This window comes from Rhamphochromis sp. 'chilingali', assembly GCF_963969265.1.
Source record: "Rhamphochromis sp. 'chilingali' genome assembly, chromosome: 9".
In the NCBI taxonomy this organism is placed as follows: domain Eukaryota; kingdom Metazoa; phylum Chordata; class Actinopteri; order Cichliformes; family Cichlidae; genus Rhamphochromis; species Rhamphochromis sp. 'chilingali'.
Window position 1 is genome coordinate 32,364,324 of NC_137936.1, and position 16,865 is coordinate 32,381,188.

At 37.3% G+C, this 16,865-nt stretch overlaps 2 protein-coding genes across 3 annotated transcripts; one reads left to right on the forward strand and one right to left on the reverse strand.

Annotated features, from left to right (window-relative positions):
* The first annotated feature begins 220 nt into the window (after positions 1 to 220).
* Positions 221 to 7,208, forward strand: LOC308403002 (uncharacterized protein). Its single transcript, XM_080892213.1, has 15 exons — positions 221 to 487; positions 651 to 708; positions 2,367 to 2,470; positions 2,639 to 2,688; positions 3,000 to 3,075; positions 3,282 to 3,593; positions 3,719 to 3,800; positions 3,880 to 3,977; positions 4,234 to 4,431; positions 4,512 to 4,598; positions 4,752 to 5,005; positions 5,244 to 5,372; positions 5,437 to 5,574; positions 6,297 to 6,399; positions 6,977 to 7,208. The coding sequence occupies exons 4-15, from the start codon at positions 2,641 to 2,643 to the stop codon at positions 7,192 to 7,194; spliced, it is 1,743 nt and encodes a 580-aa protein (XP_080748339.1). The 5' UTR covers positions 221 to 487; positions 651 to 708; positions 2,367 to 2,470; positions 2,639 to 2,640; the 3' UTR covers positions 7,195 to 7,208.
* A 692-nt stretch (positions 7,209 to 7,900) lies between these two features.
* LOC308403003 (uncharacterized protein) lies at positions 7,901 to 12,959 on the reverse strand. 2 transcript variants are annotated; one of them, XM_080892215.1, is made up of 7 exons: positions 12,257 to 12,959; positions 10,350 to 11,023; positions 10,101 to 10,146; positions 9,935 to 9,951; positions 9,042 to 9,152; positions 8,195 to 8,471; positions 7,901 to 8,118 (listed from the first exon to the last, which is right to left on the reverse strand). In XM_080892215.1, exons 1-7 carry the CDS (start codon positions 12,326 to 12,328, stop codon positions 7,912 to 7,914), a joined length of 1,404 nt encoding a protein of 467 aa, XP_080748341.1. In that variant the 5' UTR covers positions 12,329 to 12,959; the 3' UTR covers positions 7,901 to 7,911. The 2 variants fall into 2 exon arrangements, with proteins under 2 accessions (XP_080748341.1, XP_080748340.1); XM_080892214.1 differs by having other exon boundaries at positions 9,935 to 10,026.
* Positions 12,960 to 16,865: the final 3,906 nt, after the last annotated feature.

Sequence of the window (16,865 nt, forward strand, 5' to 3'; positions counted from 1 at the left end):
TTTTTATCCTCCAAATTTCCCTGCAAAAATATTCACCTGCAAAAATTCACCTGCAAAAATTCACCTGCAAAAAATTCACCTGCAAAAATTCACCTGCAAAAATATTCACCTGCAAAAATTCACCTGCAAAAATTCACCTGCAAAAAATTCACCTGCGAAAATTCACCTGAAAAAAATTCACCTGCAAAAATTCACCTGAAAAAAATTCACCTGCAAAAAATTCACCTGAAAAAAATTCACCTGCAAAAATTCACCTGAAAAAAATTCGCCTGAAAAAAATTCATCTGCAAAAATTCACCTGAAAAAAATTCACCTGCAAAAATTCGCCTGCAAAAATTCAACTGCAAAAGTGATGAACTTTAATGACCCAAGCCAGAGCAATCAGCACCAGATCGAGTCGAGTGGCTCTCAGCCAATTAAATTACGCTGTTTGATCACATGACACCGTTAGCCAGCAGTGTGTCTCCTAAAAGAGAGCTGTTTAAAGGTGAGTGATTAAGTTTTTCTCCTAAATAGAGATCATTACAGAACGCCTAGTCCTACTTAAAATCCCATTTATTTTTATTTTTTTTTTTTATCATCTACTCGAACTAAGGAAAACGTTTGACTAACTCAAAGACAATTTCCACGCCTCCCATGCCTGTCTGCAGAAGGCGTTTTGAATTTAGGAGCGCCAAGATGGCAGCGGCAAACCCTGGCGGCTCTCCGGTGAGTATATATATTTTTTTATCTTCAAGTTTGTCTTTTGAAACCTTAATTTTATTTAAATCCGTTGCTCACGTATAAAGTACACAGACGGGGTCTTTGCTCAACTCGTCTGAGGCGTGTCTCACTAAGCGCTACATGCTAGCATCCTGCTAACCGAGCTACCCTTTACATGCTGTGCTTTAGAAAATAGGATACTCGTTAAAAAAATACTCCGCAGATATTGATAGATAGACGAACACTGCAAATATAATGTTGGAAACGAGAACGGCCTTTGGTGAAGGGGTAAAATACACCATGAATAAAGCCATAGAGTGAATGGCTGCCATGGTTGCAGAACGGCCTGATTTAATGACAAGAATGGGGAAGAGTGAGGTGAAGTGAACCAAAGCCACAAAACACGGTCAGACAAGGCGGCAAAAGGGCAGTGATCTGTCCGTCAGTATGAAGTTGGTGTGTGCTTTGGTGAACAAAAACTCCAGACCGGTAGCAGGAAGATGGGAGACTCGTGTTTCACTGGAATAGTGGTGAATTAAAACATCCTTTGTTGGGGACATTTCGGTGTAAATGCATCCATACAGGCAAGACAGAGGCAGACCAGACAGTGAAGAAAACAAGGCAAACATTAGAAATATTAAAACGGAAATATAGGATTGAGTTGAGGTCCTTGCAGGCTACCCACAATTTCCCCAAACTGAGCCACCCATTAAGAAATTCATTCTCACTGTTTCATAAACCAAAGGGATTAAATTTGACAATATCAAATTTAATTTTCTGATCTTTTCATAAATGAAACACGCTGCCAGGGAATCTGTTTTCATTTTTTTTCATCCATTCAGAGTATTCGTTGGGAACACTGAACTCAATAATCAGTTCCAGCTTTCTTCATTAAGTTTTGGTTTGGCTTTGTTCTCAAAAACATTTAAATAAAACAGATAAAATAGAAAATAAAGCTTTTTCTCTTGCGAGCTCAATTTTTAAATATACTGTGCTATTAAAACAAAAGATGTAAGAAAAGAATAAATAAAATCCTAACCAGAAAATCAAAATGCTGCAACAAATGGCATGAATTAAAAAATAAACTTTTTTGAAAGAACCATAAGGAAATATGATAAAATAAACATTGGAATCTTATAGCCTAAGAATATTCAGTTAACTAGGTAACTAACCTTGTGTTTTTAACTCACTTTTTGTTGGTGATTTAAAAATTACAAAAATAATTCTACTTTTTCCTCTCCTTTAGGATCTTCTCCTACATCATATTCTTCTGAGACAAGGCAAACATTAGAAATATTAAAACGGAAATATAGGATTAATATAACATACAATTTGGGAAAATGTAAGGAACGCAATGTAAATGATATTGTAAAGTCATTAAAACAGCATACTCTGATTAAAAGAAACATGTAATTGGGTAGGATAATAATAATAATTATAATAATAATAATAATAAACACGTACAAGATGGGTATGTATACTTGTATCCAGAATTTAACAACTATAAAGTTGTAGCATGCCAGACCATCTTGATTGAATGTAACTTTGCTCCACACAAGTTTTTTGTTAGACATATTCATATTGTTATCTAATAAATGATACATTCTTAGATTTTATCGAACGTTAATTTATAAATTGTTTCTGTCTTTATGTGTTTGTTTCAGATTATGCAGGATGAAATTATTCGGTCAGCAAGACACTTGCTGCAGTTGCTAACATCATCCAACCAAACTCCTGCTGTTGCTGCTGCGATGAATCAGAATACAAGGTACTTTAGCAAGACTTATGAGTTAATCCTACATTCAACTAAATTGAGATATATCTATGTATATGTGTATATGTGTGTGTGTGTATATATATGTATGTGTGTGTGTGTGTGTGTGTGTGTGTGTGTGTATATATATATATATATATATATATATATATATATATGCAGGGATGGGTCAAATAACAGCACATCTTGATGAGAGCACAACACAAGAAGAGGTATAAACTTATTCTTTTTATTCACTGATCAAAACTGAGAAGTTTTCGCTTAATAAAAGTGTTATTGAAGGTGACCATCACTGCAGGTCACAGGTGGCATTTACAAAAAATAATATTATTATTGGATATTCATCATTAATCATGAAAATGTAACTGTAAATTTTGGATTGAAAAAGATTTTTTTATTATATCCAGTTTGCACTGTAAATGCATGCTTCTTTTACCGTTTCTTAGTATATACAGGGGTATAATTAATGTTAAATGTGTAATTTCTTTGGACTCAGAGATTGTATTTGTATTATTGCTTTCAGTTAAGGGACGCCCTGAATGATTTGTTTCCCAAACTGAAGGAGGTAACAGGTGGCTGGCTGCTGTTCAAACCTGGGGGTGTGTATGAATTCTGCACTGTGTATAATTAAACTAGAAACTGATCCTGCTGTTTAATAAGTACTTTTAAGACAAGTTCCTTTTCACCGCATGTTGTGAATTCCTAATTCTGAGTAGTTTTGAAGATACTTTTCTTTTTTACTTTTCTTGAGGCATTGGATATATTTCATGATCAGAATAATCTGCTGCAATTTGCTTTTATACAGGTGGTTGGGGAACCCGAAAACTCTCTCTGGTTCCTCCAGCTGATATTGGCTATACAGGGACAATCCTAAAGGCTGCCAGTCGTGGGGGTAAAAATGTATATATTGCTCCTATTCAAGAGGAACTTAGCAATGACCCTGTACCACTAAGCGATGAGTCCTTCAGATGCATGCCAAAAGCAAAATGCCAGAAGTGTGGCATAGGTGTTCCACTGCAACTTCTGTCAGAACACCTAAAATCCTGTCCTCCTTTGGAAACTCCCAGTGAAAGTACTGTGGTGAATTTAGATGGTGATGAACCTACAGAAAAGGAATGTAGGTTTTTTGACAATTTCATACTAACATATTACCCAAAAGCATAAAGTGTTAAGAGCTAGCTAGAAGGAAAAATTAAATGTTATAAAAATAAACTTTGTCCTTTATAATTTATTGCACAACAGCACCATTGCAGCAGTGTCCTGTCTGCACAGATATGTTTCACTCTGACCTCATTGAGCTGCATGCCTCTTCATGTGGAGAAAGGTATTTAGCAACAAAAATTGCAATTTTTATTGTCATTGGATTTAAGCCTTGAATGAAATTTAACAACATATTTTGATAGTAGCTCACGAAATGAAAAGGGGCATGAAGATACAATAATTGAGGAAGGGCTAGCAGATATGCCAGGACCATCTGGAACTACTTGTGAAGTCAGGGATGGTAGGTCAATCATTTAGTCACAGGTTATGTAAGGAAGGTGTTGATTAGTAACAATCAACAGCTAATGTGAACAATTCCCGGAAATCAAACCATTAGTTTGTATCCATTCAATGGATTTCTTATTTTTGATAGCCTCATATTCAAACTACTTTAGACAATCCTTCAAAGGATAAAACATAATCTTCTTGTAATAGTATCTAGATAGAACGTGATATACAGACTATATCCAATTATAATCACTTCTATTTTCTTTTAGGCTGGTTAACTGTTTTGGACTCTTCAAAGGCCAAATATGAATGTGCAAAGAATGCTTTGGACATGCATGAAATGGAGAGCCCATTACGTCTCACAATGGACATCAGACAAAGTGTAGCTGATCAGGACATGGCCCTCATCTCATTCTACAAGAGACCCAATGTTGAATGGGCACGTCCCTTGGAGTGCAGGCTTGAGGGTAAATTTTCTGAAAATGATACATAAATATATCTTGAAAGAATTATTTGTATTCATTATTTTATTTTGGTGATCTAACAGGGGATACAGCTATCGGACAAGGAGTAATACGTTTTTTCTTATCAACATGCATGGAGAAGCTGATGTCTGGTTTTTGCATCAATTTTGGTTAGTTTGTTTTGGTTGACCGTACCTATGTTTGATGATCATTATATTGTATAACTTTTCACAAGTTAATTGTCTCTTTATTTTGTGAAAACCTCTGTATTGTGTGTAAGTAATCTTCTTTTTTTTTTTTCTTTCTTTTCATTTATCTCATAGCAAACTCTAATGTTACTCCACTTTTTGAGGGAGAGCCAGGCCATTACATACCATCAGCAGCTCACTTTCTTGTGGAGAGTGATATGTTCCTTATGGCAGGGAGGATGGTAGGGCACTCCTTTCTTCATGGAGGCCCATGCCTATCTGGACTTAGCCCAGCCGTTGTGCATGTCCTACTTGGTGGTAGTCCTGAAACTGCCACCGTTACACCCGAGGACTGTCCAGATCTAGACCTGAGAGGGACAATTCAGCTTGTAGGTTTTTATGTTTAAATGAGGGAACGTTTATACATTGCCCCGTGTGAGTTATAAACATGTCTAACCTAGACTAATCCTTTAAAATTGTTCTAGATCAAAAACTCTGCCATTGAGACATGGTCTGAGACTTTTAACTTGTCTTTTTTTTTTTTTTTTTTTTTTTTTTTTTTATGTATGAGGAATTAGGAATTTATAGTTCTTGTTTCTGTCTGAATTACTGTCTTATGGGTTACAGCTTGAAGGGCAATCCAAGCTGTCGGATGAAGAGAGAAAACGTGTTCAGGATCTGGCATATGCATGGGACCTCCCCCCCTTGACAGAGAACAACAGGAGATGGCTGTTTGAGAAATTATTACTCCATTCTGTGAGTAAATTGAAAAGTAAGTAAAATATTTCTGTGTTACTGTTTAGTTAACGTTTTTCCTTAGGTCATTGGAAGAGTGACGAGGTCGATAAAACAGCTGAGAAGGGGACTTAAAGAAACCCATATGTGGACCCTGCTGACCCAGCGACCTGACACGGTGCCCTTACTCTTTCCACAAGAGTTGGCTGCTGTGAATCCTGAGGTAAATTTTGTGTTCCTAAATACTGTATTCATTAATAACATTTTACTGTGTTGTAGAAAATGTAGTCCAAAGCAAACTATGAAGACTTGAGTCATTCTACAAAGTAAAAAAATTGCAATTTTAATTTGGCATTTACCAAGAATTATGTATCAAATAATAAACTTACCATAACAAAGCTGTATTCATTTTTACAAATAGAATGCACAAATACTAAAAATGAACATATTCTTGTGGACCATACATTTTTACAGCAGTTTTTCTTTAGTCCTGTAAAAATAAAACTGCTCAAAGCCTGATTTACATATAGAAAACGATTTTGTAGATTTGAAAAAGACATGACTAAAATACATTAGTAATTATTTGGTAATACACATTTTCTAATTATATATTTAGCCATTAATGTTGTTTGAATTTGAAAAAAAAAAATTGATTTCTATTTTCATTTTTTGTTTGAGACAGTTTCTTCTTTTAAGATACAGTCAAAACTATGTAGAGGTTTGGGGATCCAAGTGAACACAAAAAGCACAAAACATGGATTATTATAGAAATTTATTCAAGAAATCAAGTCATGGACCATAAGGCTAAGTGGGTGATAGTGAGCTAAGAACAGGTGAAATATGGCTATAGGGAAGGGAACTACCCAAAACAAGAACAGACAAAATCCATGGAAATCTGAAAAATGTGCAGCAGTATTTTTAAGGGTATACTTTGTTCTGTTACAGGTCCTTCTTCAGCGGATCGTGTGGCCAGAAGATGAAGATGATGACTGTCCTCTTGAAAATAAATGCCGAATCACAGGCTACATGAGGCATTTTATTCTAAATGGTAGGTTTGCCATTTTGCAGGAGGGGAATACTACGGAGCCCCGCAGGGGACATGGGAGGGAAAAAAAATTAAGACGGACTTTTGCGAGATCTCGCAAAACAAACTCGGGATCTCGCAAAAGTTGAATTCCAACAATGGCGGCAGCTACTTAGTTGTAATATTACTCTTTCTGGGTCACAAAATACACCTTTAAGATATTTTGAGGCGTGAATGTAGTGGTGTAAATGTCAGATACCTGCTCGGTTTACAAGACATCACATATTTGCAAAAGTGCTCCGACGCTTTTGGAGATGTGACACCCACTAGCTCGAAGCTAACGGGAGGTCGAGACCTACTACAGCCGGGAGGAACACCGCTTTCCCGGTACATCGTGCCTCGACCTCCCGGTCGGCTTCGAGCTGGCGGCCTCTGAAGAATGCGGCTAAAACATTTGCGAGATCTCGCAAAAGTCCGTCTTAATTTTTTTTTCTCCCGTGTCCCCTGCGGGGCTCCGTAGAATACCAATATTATTGCAATGTTAAAAATATATTGGTTGGATTTTTTTCAAGGTTGTTAAACCTCATTTTTTTCTTCACAGCAACACCAAGTGAGCTGAAAAATGTCCTAAAATTCTGGACTGGATGGGAGATTGTGCCAAAAAGTCTCACAGTGGAGCTAGTGGATGGCAGACATCCAACTGCTGCCACCTGCTATGAGACCTTGCGCATTCCATACCACTACAAGGACTATTTAACTTTTAAGGAAGACCTCATTGCCTGCTCTGAAACCTGCCACTCAGGGTTTGGACTCATTTGAGTCATTCCCATAATGCAAGGTAGTGTTGTACAAGTCTCTGTTTAAGATTTGGAATATAAATGTTCACATCTACTGGGCCTCTCTGATGCCATTTACTCTGTGCAGGCAACATTGGTTCAGTTCTCGGTTGAAAATGCCTTTAAGTAGTTTTTAAAACTGTTAATGTCTTGAAAGTTTACCTTGTCAATGACATCTTGCATGCATCTTGATCAAAATAAAAGGACAAGATTGACTTACATTGTTGTTTTAATTTTGAAACATTCCAACCATCAGCCTTCAGTCAAATATTGCTTTACAACATAACATTCAAACTGACAAGCAGTTTCTATTTAGTTTTCTGAGTGAATCTATATTTTTAAGTTCCCTCTCCTAATTCTTCAGTATTTACATTACGAAGCTTTACTAAAAATTCCTACTTATAGCAAAGTTTATAGCTTCAAACAGTTGGTGAACCCTGTGTAATCTCATAGATTTCAGCACAATTTGAAGATCAGATCCCATTTCATGACCAAAGTCACAATAATCAGAACTGCTTATACACAATTATGTTAATGAAAACACCATGAAAATTCTTTGAGTTGGTTTAGTTTAAGCAGACTGATTGTCCAGATGCCCGTGATGAAGATCCGATTACATTTCATGACCAAATTGTGCAGAAATTAATGAAATTCAACAAGATTCACAAACTTTCCTGCAACTGTATGTAGCTTTCCTATTCTAAATGAATTGCTGACAAAACTGAACAGCCATAATGTAGATGTCCGCACCAAAGAACTGGGATGCCGCTCTTGGATTAACAACGCCCTGTAAAGTTGTCATTTGTTCTTCTGTCAATGGACAGTCAGTGTTCGGAACAACAATGCTTGAATGGTTATGGCAAGATAGGCCACTGTCCTCCCAGTCAATGTCTGGAATCTGGAAGCCCTGCAACGAACAAGCAAAATTAGGAAAGAATAATTGTATATAGGAATCAATGAGTACTAAAAATGTGCACCTTTACCTGTGTGTTTTCTGGAACAGGAACGGGGTGATATCTGTGACCCAACTCCCACAGCTGGTTGGGACTCATGTTGTTTTCTGTTCGCAGTGGATGGTTGTCCCATCCACTGCAAAATGTATTCAAATCATCCTCCAGTCGAGGAAGAAAGACGTAATGGCAGCAAAAAAGGTGTGCAACATTTGAAATGTCAAGAAGGCCCTCTTCCTCAAGGTTGTGAAGAACATCGTAGTAAATGCATGTAACGGCCACCCAGAGGTCTCTCCACAGTCGCTCTATTCTGAAATAATATATAAAAAATATTTAATTAGGTATGGCTTTTCTTGGTGTGTATGAGAAATTCCCTGCTTGTTTCTAACCCGACATGAAATGTGTGCATGACAACAGTAATAATACATTACCAGGCATATCACTTAAAAGGTGCCAAAAGGGTTGTAATGATCAGTGGCAACATGAGATGACAACCAGACCATTAACACAGAATGAACATTCATGGAAGGAAGGAACAGACTGGAAAAGGTGCGTGAATAACTAAAAAAATAGGGCACATTCCTGAAGGCTCTTTGGGGTTTGCTGGACCTGTCCAATATTTTCTTCCTTGAGGGGTAAGTAATGGAAATTGAAAGAAAAAACAACAAAAACTGCCAAAAAAAAAAAGGAACACCTGATACATATCACAAAGTGTATCATGCTGGATAGGGCACTGTTTTCTAAAGACATTTTACTGTAAAACTTTCATAAAACTATACCCTTTAAATGTATGTATTTTTAATTAATGGAAATAAAGATGCAACACCTTCCATCTTATGTCAGGAACATTTGAGGTGGACAGTATTTTATGAGAACAAACCTTTGATTGTGCACACTCTTTCCTGAAATGAAACTGCCTCTTCCTGTGCCACGAACAGTAAACATCAGCCGTGCAACCTCCACATTTTCCCCTCCGTGGTCGCCACGAACCCTGAAAACAAAGAATCGTACCCCAAAACATTCGAAGCTTTAAAAAAAAATTAGATCTGATAATAAAGAACAGTATATGCCTTAAGCAAAGTTTGAAAAACAAATTGTAAAAGAATCCTTAAAATCTTTCATTGCTACTGCTCTTGAATGCATCAGAAAAATTGTCTCATGAATGCACTTTCCAGCATGTGTCAGTATGAAGTGTAATTTAACACAGCTGTTAAAACATTTTTCAGGATTTCACAGGTTAGTAGTAATTACTTAGATTTATTGTATTTGTTGAAAATTACGCAAGTGCCATCTTGTATCATTATGATCTGTGTAAGGAGACAATTTTTAGAATATTTTTGCAAAAATATTTACATCAAATTAAACAAATAAGTAGTCTATGGCATTTAAAAGTGGTTACCTACAATTCTGAAATGATAATACTAATTCTTATTGATGATGATATTGAATTTGAAATCATGGTGTAACACTGAACCCGACATCATAAAATGATTACCCTTGTAATGTCAGGGAGTTACAGCCAAGGAGGCAAAATATTACTATCTCACCCCTTGTATCCAATTACATAACAGCAGTGTTTGGTAAAGGTGTTGAATTAATTTTTTTTTATTCTTAAATATCCCCAAGTCACCATAACAATCCTTTGAAATTAGAGATATATATATTGAGGCAAGTTAGAATCATCTTAAACAACTTAATGAAATATCCAAATGTAGTCTTACAAAAGGTATGTAAGATAATACCTAACCCATAATAAAATGCATCACTTATTACCTGAGAGGAAAACCAAACTTCTCGATTGATTTTCGGAAGAATGCCAGTGTTGTTGATGCCAGATTGTTGGAAGCAGCACCGAGATACATAATCTTTATAGGAAAAAGAACAATGGGAAACTTCCATGTAAATATTACATTTGATTTACTTACTAAACTAAACTTACCTTACGAGAAAAGCCATCAATACCTCCAAAGATCACAATGTTATAGCTGAATGGGGAAAACAAAATTTTTTTTTATCAATTTTGGAATTATCACTTTGAAGTGTTTAAATGTAAGCAATGCAAGATGTAATTTATGTATGTCCAGATGCAAATATAGTAACGAGTAAGATAACAAAATACAGTTCTGAACATTTGCAGATGAAAAAATTCTCAGGAATATCTTTCACTTCAAAAGATCAAATAATTTACCGTATCAGTTTGTGATTTGTGTCAATATGCATTAGAGACTGTGGTCCTGGGACGGAATAAGCACGTCGAGCAATGCATCCCAAGGAAAACATCCTTGACACAACACCAGCTGTGTCAACACGGTGCATAGAACTTCTAACCCTTTGGTACTGGACTCTGTGTCCTCTGGCCTGAAGAAGTGCTTTCACCATCCGGTATCCAGCGTGAGGCTGCCTGGATTTTATGTCTGTAATGCATTGGTCCAACTCTTCATCTGACAGGCTGCTATAGAGTGCTTTGACTGAAAGATTGAACTCATTCATGCGTCTGAATATTGTGCTTCTTGACATTCCCAAAATTTTAGCAATGGCTGGGATGGACAAGTTCAGTTCCAGAAGGCTGTTAAGATGATGGGGGGAAAGAGCCATTCTTAGTCGCCCAGTAGGTCCCCACTCAAACTGAATGACAGCACTATGTAGATTCATTTTATCCTTTTCTCTGTTTATCAGAGTATGTAAACTACATAATGCATCTAAGAGGACAGGGCAAACCTGAACTTGACCAGACAAAGCTTGTAGAAAAACTAGTTCCTGGGTGCAAATGAAATCTAAAAAGTCCAGATCCAGGGGAAGGTGTTCAAGACAATGTTCTAAACGTGAACGCAGTCTCAGAAGAATATGATGTAGGAGAAGATCCTAAAGGAGAGGAAAAAGTAGAATTATTTTTGTAATTTTTAAATCACCAACAAAAAGTGAGTTAAAAACACAAGGTTAGTTACCTAGTTAACTGAATATTCTTAGGCTATAAGATTCCAATGTTTATTTTATCATATTTCCTTATGGTTCTTTCAAAAAAGTTTATTTTTTAATTCATGCCATTTGTTGCAGCATTTTGATTTTCTGGTTAGGATTTTATTTATTCTTTTCTTACATCTTTTGTTTTAATAGCACAGTATATTTAAAAATTGAGCTCGCAAGAGAAAAAGCTTTATTTTCTATTTTATCTGTTTTATTTAAATGTTTTTGAGAACAAAGCCAAACCAAAACTTAATGAAGAAAGCTGGAACTGATTATTGAGTTCAGTGTTCCCAACGAATACTCTGAATGGATGAAAAAAAATGAAAACAGATTGCCTGGCAGCGTGTTTCATTTATGAAAAGATCAGAAAATTAAATTTGATATTGTCAAATTTAATCCCTTTGGTTTATGAAACAGTGAGAATGAATTTCTTAATGGGTGGCTCAGTTTGGGGAAATTGTGGGTAGCCTGCAAGGACCTCAACTCAATCCTATATTTCCGTTTTAATATTTCTAATGTTTGCCTTGTTTTCTTCACTGTCTGGTCTGCCTCTGTCTTGCGTGTATGGATGCATTTACACCGAAATGTCCCCAACAAAGGATGTTTTAATTCACCACTATTCCAGTGAAACACGAGTCTCCCATCTTCCTGCTACCGGTCTGGAGTTTTTGTTCACCAAAGCACACACCAACTTCATACTGACGGACAGATCACTGCCCTTTTGCCGCCTTGTCTGACCGTGTTTTGTGGCTTTGGTTCACTTCACCTCACTCTTCCCCATTCTTGTCATTAAATCAGGCCGTTCTGCAACCATGGCAGCCATTCACTCTATGGCTTTATTCATGGTGTATTTTACCCCTTCACCAAAGGCCGTTCTCGTTTCCAACATTATATTTGCAGTGTTCGTCTATCTATCAATATCTGCGGAGTATTTTTTTTAACGAGTATCCTATTTTCTAAAGCACAGCATGTAAAGGGTAGCTCGGTTAGCAGGATGCTAGCATGTAGCGCTTAGTGAGACACGCCTCAGACGAGTTGAGCAAAGACCCCGTCTGTGTACTTTATAACGGATTTAAATAAAATTAAGGTTTCAAAAGACAAACTTGAAGATAAAAAAATATATATACTCACCGGAGAGCCGCCAGGGTTTGCCGCTGCCATCTTGGCGCTCCTAAATTCAAAACGCCTTCTGCAGACAGGCATGGGAGGCGTGGAAATTGTCTTTGAGTTAGTCAAACGTTTTCCTTAGTTCGAGTAGATGATAAAAAAAATAATAAAAATAAATGGGATTTTAAGTAGGACTAGGCATTCTGTAATGATCTCTATTTAGGAGAAAAACTTAATCACTCACCTTTAAACAGCTCTCTTTTAGGAGACACACTGCTGGCTAACGGTGTCATGTGATCAAACAGCGTAATTTAATTGGCTGAGAGCCACTCGACTCGATCTGGTGCTGATTGCTCTGGCTTGGGTCATTAAAGTTCATCACTTTTGCAGTTGAATTTTTGCAGGCGAATTTTTGCAGGTGAATTTTTTTCAGGTGAATTTTTGCAGATGAATTTTTTTCAGGCGAATTTTTTTCAGGTGAATTTTTGCAGGTGAATTTTTTTCAGGTGAATTTTTGCAGGTGAATTTTTTGCAGGTGAATTTTTTTCAGGTGAATTTTTGCAGGTGAATTTTTTTCAGGTGAATTTTTGCAGGTGAATTTTTTTCAGGTGAATTTTTGCAGGTGAATTTTTTGCAGGTGAATTTTTGCAGGTGAATTTTTGCAGGTGAATATTTTTGCAGGGAAATTTGGAGGATAAAAATTCAGTGTCATAAATTCAATGTCTAAAAATACTTGAATTCTGATGACACTATATTTCTTCCATAGCTACTGTTCCTTCCTTTCCTTTTAAATGGTCTCCTAATGGATTTGTGTATTTGGGGATCTTTATTACCCCGTCTCTCGACCAATTGTACAAAGCCAACTTCACACCCTTATTTGGCAAACTCAAACAGGACCTAGAGTGGTGGGCGTCACTTCCTGTCTCCTGGCTAGGACGCATTGCCCTGATCAAAATGAATGTGCTGCCCAGGCTATTGTATCCTATCCAAATGATCCCCGTCTTGTTCTCTAAGAGAGTACTGAAGGACATAAATGGTTGGCTCACCTCTTTCATCTGGAACAAGCACAGACCCAGACTCAAGATGGCAGTGTTGCATCTGCCAAGCTCCAGGGGCGGCTTGGATCTACCTAATATTAGATTGTATCAGCTTTCTGCCCATTTAAGATTTGTGAGCGACTGGGTTAGGGGTAAAACCTCAATCTGGTCGGATATTGAGACAGCTCTGTCACAATGCAAACTGAGCGATCTATTATTTTGTAATGATTTTAACGGAATTAAGGCCCTTTGTACAAATCCTGTAACAATCAACACCCTAAAAGCGTGGCGAATTGTCCGCCGTCTTGAGGGAAGATCGAGAATAACATCAACCTTTACCCCTATAATGAATAACCCTGCTTTCCCTCCGGGTTCTTTGGACCCCGGCTTTCAACGATGGTCTGATAAGAATATTAAGTCTCTTGGTGACCTTTTCTCGGGTGGTGAACTCATGTCGTTTGAACAGCTTACCAACAGTTACGGCTTGCCTAGACAGGATTTCTTTCGTTTTTTGCAAATACGACACTATATCACTCACAATACAACCCTTGCTGAGCACCCTGAAGTATCTGATGTTGAGAGGGTTTTGTTTGGGCAACAGCTGACGGTGTCTCTGAGTTCATTTTACCATGTGCTTAATGCTTTGACTACCACTGATGCGCGGGGGATTAGAGGTGTGTGGGAGAGGGAACTGTCGGTAACCATAGATGAAGATAAGTGGGATACCGTTTGGTCTCTCGCAAAAAGGATTTCAATTTGTACTCGGACAAGAGCAATCCAATTTAAGATTTTACACAGATTACACGTATCCCCTCACCGCAGACACCTCTTCAGCCGCTCTCTTTCCCCTGTGTGTCTTAAGTGCAAAACTGATGTAGGGACTTTAACTCACTGTTTTTGGTCCTGTTATAAACTTCAAGAATACTGGGCTGACATTACAGGTGAACTGGGGAAAATCTTCCACGTTGATATAGAGATGGACCCTTTGTCCCTGATTCTAGGTCTTCCAAGTGACCGCCTAAAAGCGGCGGCCAACAAAAGATTGTATAACACTCTAACATTTGCAGCCAGGAAAAATATCCTCTTACAATGGATCAACGATAGGACTCCCACTGTCTGTGGCTGGCGCAAAATAGTTTTTGAACTGATTCCTCTGGAATACCTCACACACGTTATACACCACAGTGTGGGTCAGTTCTATGGGATGTGGCACCCCTTTTTGGACTATATTGGACCGGACCTTTCCGCTATCTTATTCAAAGGACTACTACACACGTGATCACCACCCGGGCGCTGTAAGACTGACTCACCACCTCTTGTATGTTATATTTTGTATTTTGTATCTTGTATTATGCCTTATTTAAGAGCTGTTGTGTACGTTTTGTGTTTGTACTGTTTTGTTGTTCTGTGTCTACTGTCGAGACACTGTCGTGTTAAAGGAAAATCTGCAATAAAAACAATGATGAAAAAAAAAAAAACAGACCAAACAACAAACTTCAGTCAGGAGAACAACTGAGATAATCCATCCACATTACGAGGTTAGTCATTAATATACTGCAACATGAAAATAGAGCAGCTGTGAGAGAATTCAACATTAATGAATCAATGGTACGGAAGTGGAGGAAACAAGAAGAATGGGTTGAGTAAAGTTTGACTTATCTGACTGTTTTGTTTCACTTAATGCGCCTTATAATCCGGTCCACCTTATGTATGAAAACAGACCAGTTCATCGACAGAACGCCTCATAAACCGGTGTGCCTTATGGTCCGAAAAATACATTATTTCCCAGTGATGTAATATAATATAATACAATTTTTTTGGTCCTAGATTTTCAAGTGTTGGAAATATTACTATGAAATGTAGCAAAAGTGTGTAATTTTGGTTATTTTGCTAAAACTATCACAGGTGTTTGCAGGTAATCATGACGGTTAACTAAGTTACATTTTTACTTTCAAACAAAGAAGAATGGGAAATAAGGTTTATTTAACAAAAAGTGTTATTTAACAAAAGTATTTAGGCTGAGAGAAAAAACAAACAAGAATAGAAAACAAAAGGCCAAAGAAGACTCAGAAAAGTAGACTAACCCAAATCAGGCATACTGAGACAGCGGAAGCGAAACTGAACGCAATGCACAAGAGTTTAGGGACTGTCTAAATAAGACAGGGAGTATCACACACACCAAAACTAAGACAAGGACATGCAGACTTGACACTTTGACAGGGGTAAACAAACATGGAAACACATGACAGACTGGGGGAGACAAAGGAAACACAGGGAGAAGAACATGGACACAGAGCACAGAGACGAAACAGGGACGAACGACAGAGAGGGCGAGAGACATGACAGACAGGGAACAAAACACAGAGAGCAGAAAAAAGGGAGTGGGACTATAAGCTGATAACCATGAAGTAACTTAAAACTAAACTAGAGACCTCTAATAATATAGCAGAGAAATTACCAGGGATTACAAAACTCTACAATTTCAGTAGTTTGGTAAAGCTCCAAAACATAAAAGGTCCAAAACACAGAACACTGGGTCAACAACCCAACCCCCCTACCATGACATAAGGTATGATTAAGCAGCATCATTCTGAGGTTACTACCACAAGTCAGGGAAGGGGATAAAGGGCAAAAAACAAAAACCAACAAAATAAGCAGACAAAAAAAAACTACATATATCAATCACCTGGATCACCTGTTGAGAAAGAAAAAAGAAAAAAGAAAATACTAAATATTAAACATTATTGTGCAGCATGCAAGATCGAGAGCGTGAAGTGTGCTTTGAGGTAGGAGCCAAGATACGCCAACTTTTCAGCTAATTGCTCTTTGCTAACCCCTTTGTTGTTGCAAAATTACTATTTTATGACTGTCAAACTGTGTTATCCTTGGCATTTTTCATAGATTAAACAAAAGAAATTGGAACAAATTGTGCATTTTTTGGGACACCCTGCCAGTAAGAATGTGCCTAACAATACAATTCAAAACTGGTTCTTTCCCAAGTTGTCTGTTATGTTTGCTTTGAAAGTCCTTCAGAAAGCCCAGAGAATTACTGCTCAAGGCGATTTTGAAAAAAATTACAAGAACATCTGGCTTTGGAAGTAAAACATAGAGAAATGAGTGATAGTTACATACTTGTGCACTGTAGTTGCACTAAAAATGCTTCTTATATAATAAGTCATTCAACTGCTAGAGGTTCTTATAAAGCCAACATAAAGATAGGCCATATTAAGAATTATAGCACACAGAAAATCCTTTCATGTTTCTTGTCTTCTATTCTACATTTCACAGTATCTTCTTCAATGTGGAATGAATGTGCTACAAAAATGAAAGACAATGCCCTATTTTTAATCTTTGACTGCAGTCTTTAACATGAAGCGCATGATGTAAAGTGCATTGGTATCAAACTGCTGATCAATATCCTTACTATTTCTCAGAGTGAATATCTGCACAGTGGAGTACTTGCATCACTGACTCAACTAATGCTACCCTAAAAGGATACTGGGTGGGGGCAGTAAATGAGTATCGCCAAGTTTGCAGTATCCTAACTAGTATCATCAAGTGTCCTGGTATGCACTAGCAACAGGTGGCACCTTTAT